The sequence below is a fragment of the Sycon ciliatum genome, chromosome 9, assembly GCF_964019385.1.
Source record: "Sycon ciliatum chromosome 9, ocSycCili1.1, whole genome shotgun sequence".
In the NCBI taxonomy this organism is placed as follows: domain Eukaryota; kingdom Metazoa; phylum Porifera; class Calcarea; order Leucosolenida; family Sycettidae; genus Sycon; species Sycon ciliatum.
Window position 1 is genome coordinate 18,139,465 of NC_088651.1, and position 7,500 is coordinate 18,146,964.

The 7,500-nt window shown below is 46.8% G+C and overlaps 1 protein-coding gene across 1 annotated transcript in view; it reads right to left on the reverse strand.

The window, feature by feature from the left end:
- LOC135824492 (uncharacterized) overlaps positions 1 to 7,500 on the reverse strand; it is a 21,053-nt gene that overhangs the window by 9,438 nt on the left and 4,115 nt on the right. Inside the window, exons 4-10 of the mRNA XM_065337226.1 lie at positions 6,537 to 6,741; positions 5,825 to 6,075; positions 5,377 to 5,490; positions 2,881 to 2,979; positions 2,199 to 2,309; positions 1,213 to 1,339; positions 595 to 726 (exon numbers count right to left, since the gene is read on the reverse strand). Of these exons, the coding sequence (XP_065193298.1) occupies positions 595 to 726; positions 1,213 to 1,339; positions 2,199 to 2,309; positions 2,881 to 2,979; positions 5,377 to 5,490; positions 5,825 to 6,075; positions 6,537 to 6,741 (1,039 nt within the window). The remainder of the gene's footprint in view (positions 1 to 594; positions 727 to 1,212; positions 1,340 to 2,198; positions 2,310 to 2,880; positions 2,980 to 5,376; positions 5,491 to 5,824; positions 6,076 to 6,536; positions 6,742 to 7,500) is intronic.

A 7,500-nucleotide genomic window follows, 5' to 3' on the forward strand; every position in this document is an offset into this window, starting at 1 on the left:
CCCATCTGGATAGACACCCTACTTTCACAGGCAGAGCCCCCCCCCCCCCCCTCTGTCTGGATAGACACCCCACTTTCACAGGTAGAGCCCCCCCCCCCCTGCCCTGTCTGGAAAGATGCCCCACTTTCACAGGTAGAGCCACCCCCCTCCCCTCCCCTTCTGAATAGACGCCCAGCTTTCACAGGTAGAGCCCCCCCCCCCCCCCCCCTTGGATAGACGTGCAATCACGTGGGCAGCCTCCTACCCCTCTCTAATGGATACTATCATGGGAAGACTCCCTCCCCCCTCCCCTCTTGAACAGGCAGACCTCGTTCGGAGTTCTGATTATAACGGGTTGTATTACACGTACTGCAAAATCTGTGAATAACGACCACCCCTTGGGGCCAGAGAAAGCAGTCTTTAGTGCTAGGTGGTCCTTAGTTAGAGGTTTGCACTGCACAACCATAATTATCTGAATGTAAGACCGTCCGTGCCTGGTGAAGTGATCTGTCGTACCAGGCTGGTAGCTAGTCACGGAGGTCTTTAGTTACAGGTTTTACTGTGCAGAGAACACAGAAACACCGACATTCCACAGCGAGGACCCGTTCAATGTACCTTCTGCAGCTGTCAGGCGATTCTTATCTTCCTCTTCCACCCTGTCCTTATCAGAAACAAACTTCTGCATGCTCGTCGAGTCTAGGCTGTCGAATGGCCAGGAGCGCCAGTTGTACGGGATCGGCGTCACACCTGCAAAGATGAAACATGTCAGATACAGCTGTGTAAGTCAGGGGCGGCGGAAGGTAATTTTAGTGTGGTACGGTCAGCCATCTGAAGTACAATTTACTCCTGGGGGAGGGGTGGTGATTTAGAGCCCAAATCAGTGCAGTTTATCGATTTACTGGGTACTTGGGGCAAGTAATGGTACAGTGAATACCATAGTGACCGCACCGTGTCCGACGCCCCTGAAGTTGAATTCAAAATGGCCATGTTTATATGTAAACTTTCTGAGCTTCCCTTGATATATCCATATGTTTTGATTACAAAGTATTAAGTACACATACTTTGAGGAAAAGGAGTGACTTTGTGCATGCAAACCTGACAGTAGTTGCCAACAATTAAAGTCGACTAGCAATCGTTTCAGCTCCATACTAATAGCATGATATGGGCTGGCGTCACTAGGAGAGGTGACTGTGTCTTGGCTTAGCTTTCATACAACATTGCTGGAAGAGTTACCTGAGACCCAGGTGAAGAGAACGCTGGAGATCAGGTCTTTGAAGTCAGTGTTGAAGTAACTAGCGGCGGATGGGAAGGCATGCGTGTACGCACTGTACACGGCTTGAGCCAGGTAGATAGGTAAGCGCTGCATGGGAGCACAACAACGGCAACGACGACGACAACAGATCTCTTATTAGAGAGTTCACGCTTCAAGTTTTTTCTTCAATTTCCAACATGAAAAAATGACGCTCCTCACATTGTAACATGAGATTTCAGCACGACAGAGGGCCACCTCACCATGAAAGAAGCGATTCAACTCACATTTTTTCCTCACGTTCGAAATATTTAAAAAAAAACCTGAAGCGTAAACTCTCTATTGACTACTGGCCATCGTGAGAATAAAGATGTGAAACAGCATTGTGGCAATTGAATGGTTTATACCAGGCCCGCCAAAACTGGTCACGTCATCGCCGGACCAACGTTTGGCCACCAAAGTGTTTTCACTGCTGCAGACGTCTTGTGTAGCCACCACCTCATACACAAAGTATGACAGGCTGCGTTGTGGCCAGACCAATCACAGACTGCTTCCACCGGTTACGCATGCACCACGCAGGTTTGACCTATGCACTATCTTCGCCATTATTGACTAGATTATGGAAAGATAGAACGAGTTTTTTGCACATATACAGTCTTTTTCCGGAGTACAACCCGCACCTTGAACATTAGTAATTCACCCACAAAAAGTCGGTGCGGCCTTCGCCACGATGGTCAAATTAACGGTGACAAATGGGGTATTTTGTGACAAATCAGGATGCGGCTGTTACTCCCGTGTGGCTTATTCTCCGGTGAAATACGGTAGCCACATGTTCAATACTCCTACAGCCATGACACAACCAAGTCCTTTTCTGCCGTTACTCAGAGGTTTGTGTTAAGAAACACTGATCAGACAGCATGTAGCTACATATAAGTGGTTGATGAAAGAACATCCGGCACCGGTGACTTACATCATGCAGCGCATCGGAGAAGCGCAGATAATCACTAGCGCGTAGCAGCTCCATGTAGCAGTCTGATACGCGGGAGAAGATTAAGCCTAGCGTCACCCGATCGCGGCCATTCTGCAGACCAAGGGGGAGAAGCAACATAAACAATTGTTTGACAAACCCAGCATGCAAGTACATAACTATTACAACATCACCTTTGTCAGAGGTGGTTTAAATCTACAACTGATTTTTTTTCTACAAGATCACGGAACCCACAACCCCTTACGCCACAATTCATTGCTTCTCTCCACAGCACAAGACTGGTAGGTCAGGCAGCGTTCAGAGCTCTTACCGACTAACTTATAGAAATTTGGCCTTGTTATAAATCTCATCCTCGTCCGTGGACTCATGATTACTTCTTAGATCCAGTTGGAAAACTCTCACAGATGCATGCGCCCATACACGCATACATAGCAACAAATCGTTTACGAAACACGGGCATACATTCCAAACAAACATGTATCAAATGCTACTGGTCCCCACATATTCTATTAGGCCTACTCCCTAACAACTAGGTGACTGCAATGAGACCACCCTACAAGCCAATGTCCCTCCAAGAGCCAATGGTGACATGATCAAATCCACCCAGGAGTCGATGGTCATACGAAAAAAAAACCCTGATACAAACCAACCATTTGTTCCCTACCTTGAAGTGTTGTAGAAATATCCACCAGAAGTAGTCGAGAAACATTGTGACGCTCGTATCCGAGTAAAAGAATACTTCCCATTCGGACCTGAAGCGGGGCTGAAAATTCATGAAGGATATAGCACACAACATTCCACATTGATTGAAATTTTTATAACAAGATTTTTCTATTGCGAGCTGCAAGTTCAAAAAATATATTTTATAAATTGCTTAGGAATGGACTCAGATGGAGAGCCAAGGTTTAATTTAATAATGAGCCAGGGACTATAGAAACCGCCCTACGACGTTTGATATCAAAATCAAGTTATGACGTTTCAAAGTCACGTGACTCAAAGTTACGCGAAGCGCAGAACTCGTCACTTTTGTTTTGACAAGACTCAAGAGCTGTCCTCTTGTTAGGTGTTCGGTGAAGAATTCCGAGCTCGAGCGATTGTCGAGTAACTCAAGAGGCTCCACTTACTGTGATTAATTATGGCTGCAACATCTAGTACACGACGCAGCTCGATTCTGTGTGGAGTCGACTAGTGCCTGATGCGAAGGCGCTTTAATCGGACGACGAGAACTTTACGGATTCAGCGCTGGCACCCGCGAGTCGTCCGCGAGCGATTCCGACACCGATGCTGACAGCGACGGCGATGATATGCCACCTAAGAAGAAGACGTATGGAGTCACAGCAAGCTCGAGTGTTGCTAGTGTTGGGTCGAAAACGCCAAGCCCCGACAGCTCGGAAATTTCAAACGCGGAGAGTGACACCGACTACTAGCGACTACTCGGAATCGGATGACGAACCAGATGCCACCGCACCTGAGCCACCGAGGACGGAGCAGGTGAAGCGTGGTCTCCTGTCTTCAGACATACGCGATGGGATTGAGAGAGGCTGTGGATGCAAGTCGAAGAATCATTGGAAAGTCATCCCAGAGCAGCAGCTCGAGGACTACATATTTGAAGTCCCTAAACTGCGAGAGTCGAAAAAGCGCTTCAAGCAGTTTGTTCTGGGCGCACTTACTGGAAGCATGCGAAAGTCGATGACTGGTGGTGGTGATCGACCTTTCTATTTCCGCTATCATGTACGTGGTTACGAGTTGTGCAAAGACGTGTTCATGGCAGTTCATGCTGTTGGAAGTCATGTAATGAAGCGCCTTAAAAAAAAGGCAAACAAAAGAGTCGTTCAACTGGCACACCATGACTTGACTGGGAGAACACCAGAGCACTTGGCCATTTCAGCAGACATAGAGCAGGATGTAGTGCAGTTTTTTTTCATATGCTACATGTACGGTCTTCGTCAGCCTGCAGCGGAGCGAGGTCGTGCTGAGGACCCTCCGGTCTACTTACCAGCATCCAAGAACAAGAAGTCTGCATACAACATCTATACCAAGACCTTCACACAGTATTCGCCTGTTCATTACAGGTCATTTTGCCACATTTGGAGGAGACAGGCAGCACACATCAAAGTGATGAAGCCAAGGACAGACGTATGCGCACTGTGTGACAAGCTGCGGGACAAAATTCGTGTCGCCCGTACAGAGGAAGAGACGGAATGTGTTCAGGCCCTGCGTTCGCACATATCACTAGATTTGGTGGACGGCGCGCAGGCGTCACTGGATGAAGCTGAGGGCATAGTTCACTATACATTTGAACTGCCTAACTAGCAAGACTGAAGATAATACAAAGAACATTACAAACTGTGTACATAAATTTGCTCTATATCGCTCAATTGACATGCCATTATTAAATAGGTGGTTAGGCACATTTTTACCATCGCAGATCAACTTGAAATTTTGTTTGAGCACATTACCATACCATACCAACGTTTTGAGAGAAAAAAATTTTCGCCAAAAAGTGCCATAGGGTTGTTTCTGTAGTCCCTGGCTCCTATACAAAAGAGAAAGACCATGGAACTACAAGTTACGCTATACTGTCCATTAACAGTAACTGGTGGTGTTAGTGGACAGTACAGCGTAACTTGTAGCTCTTTGGTCTTTCTCTTTTCTATAATTTTTTTAAGGTTTAAATCTGGCTTTGGAAAATTTATTTTTCATTGCTAACGTTATCAGGTTCGGCCTCATTTTCTCTGTGCTGCGCTGATGGTTCCACAGAGGACGAAACAGTTCTGTCCGCAGATCGAGTATATACATAATTATTATAACCGTTTAGTGTTCGAAAGCCGATCTTGGCCTAGCTCTGCTCAGAGTGATTTCTCAGATCTATCAATGTCCTGTACATATACAACGTAACCGAAACACCGTGTAGTTGAACCTGATGGAGAGCAATTGGACAGGTAATACTTGGTAGGTAGTACAATGGCCTCTATCTATTCTCCAGTGCCTTCTGAGCTTCACCGGCTAGTTTCTCTTTCTTCAACACACATCTGTCGAATATCATAATATGCTCTTAACGACCATTGATTGAATTGATTTTCTACGTGCACAATAACAGGCATGCAGTGACTTGGTTGGCATCTTTTGAAATTAAAACCCTACCATTCGAGATGCTTACCTTTTTCCGCAGATCCTTTTGACACGCTGTTATCCGGCGTAAATGCTGCAAAACATCGATGTTCTGAGGCAGTTGCGAGGGTTCCGCCGGGTCGAAACCAGGGTACACTTCCAGCTGGAAGTGGGTAGAGAACAGACATATATTGCAGCAGCAGATCAGATTTTTTAACCCAGCACCCACCCTAATCCAGCTGAATGTCCCTGGCACAAATGGTGCCGGTTTATAAAGGGACTCCTTTACAAAAAAAAAGATCTTTCAGTTACCCCACTGTGGAAAAGGTTGTTACTGTGATTCTGCTGTTCACAGTTATTAAAATAATGTGGATTGATACGGGTGAAGAATGATTAACAGCTCTAGCACATATGCACGGAGGTAGGCATAGAGCTTGTAAACGAGAAGGCACGCTGTTCCATGAAGAATATTTAAGAACATTTAAGCGAAATCGTACCTCCAGGAGTGCCTCGCTGGGTTTGGCTTGGGGCCGCTTCTGCCACGGCTTTGGTGCGTCTGCTCCATCGCGGTCCGATGCGGCCACTTCTTGAAGTGTACCTCTCGGTGATGCTAGGCTACCAGTGCTCGAATCCATAGCAAGCCGGGAGTCTGTCAGGACGTTTGCTGAGGATGTAGTTGATATGCTGACAGCACTAGGCTCCTCATTGTTTGAAATCTGCAAGGCTGATTGGGAAAGGCGGGTGTCGACTGCATGAAAGAAAGGCACAGTTCACAAGATGCGAGAGACTATTTAACTCAAAAATTGACAGGCCGATAACGAGGCACCTCTGTAGAAGATCACAAAACAGAACCATATTCTTTAGGGCACCGTCTCTGTCATGCCAGTCATTTCACACCACGGGATATAGGGATCTTGGATATGCACGGCTTGAGAGTCAATTTCACACGCACACAGATAAAACAGCACTGAAGTCGAATACGGTACTGCAGGGGACGGAAAAATGTAGTGCCGAAGAACAAACAGGCCAGAGTTTCACTAAGCACAGCATACCAATGTATACACGGTGACTCCAATGCGCATAGACTGTTGGACGTGAAAATAATGGCCTAGGCTACGAGGCTGACGTACTAGGGCCATGCAGCGAACCGAGCGGATTTCAACAGTCCATCACAGCCGTAATAACATCACAGTACAAGAACAATCGTACCTTCTGTATGAGCCAGGTTAGAACTGCCTTCGTTGCTGCTTTTCCGTCCACCGCTGGTCTTTGCCAAACGCGCACTCTCACCGTACACCAGTCGAGGTGAGAGATACATGGGAAGACCGTGACTATCCTGACACATACCGCTCTTGTTCCACGCGCACGGCTTCGGGTGAGGCGGCGGATGCTTTCGACGCTTATCGATGGCGCTCTGCAGAAGAAGAGGTGCGAATAGAACCAAATGCACGCACCGGTTATCGTGCCATATGGAATTATTTCTGAAGATGGGCCTAGCACAAAAATTTGGATTTATTTAGTAATTGATTTTTTTTTTGGAAGAATCTGAAGCCGAGAGACCGTTTTTGGGTAGTAGTGTATAACTGTGTAAAACACGGACTGTGGCTACAGTAGAGTCTGCACACCCTGAGGAATACAGAAAGGCACACTATAAAATCTAACACATCAGGAGAGAGCTTGTGCACTCCTCAGTTTCAAAAAGGCAGGGGGGGGGGGTACAAACTGGTACTTGTGAACCTAACTTTGTCCGAATATCTCTCTTGCATTCTCTTACCCGACACCCGGCCCAGGGGGTGGGGGGGGGGGGTACACGGGGCACTACCACAGCAACACATCTATAAAACTAGCCTCCAATAACCTTTTCAAATTGATTCAAAAAATAGCAAGACAAAAATTATTGTTGTGCCTTGGACCACACCTGCCGCACCAGTTTCGGTTCATGCTCTTGCTGCAACCCTGTGGTCTCTTTTCAAGCTATTACCCTAGGTAAACCTGTCAGAGAGATCACTCGGAACAGAAGACCAACCAGGTCGAAGTTGTACGCTTTCAAGCTAAACTGCCCCTGGTAAGGGGCACTATGATCTGCCAATACGCAATGGACCACGGTGAGTATTTTCAAGCTAAACTGCCCCTGGTAAGGGGCACTATGATCTGCCAATACGCAATGGACCAC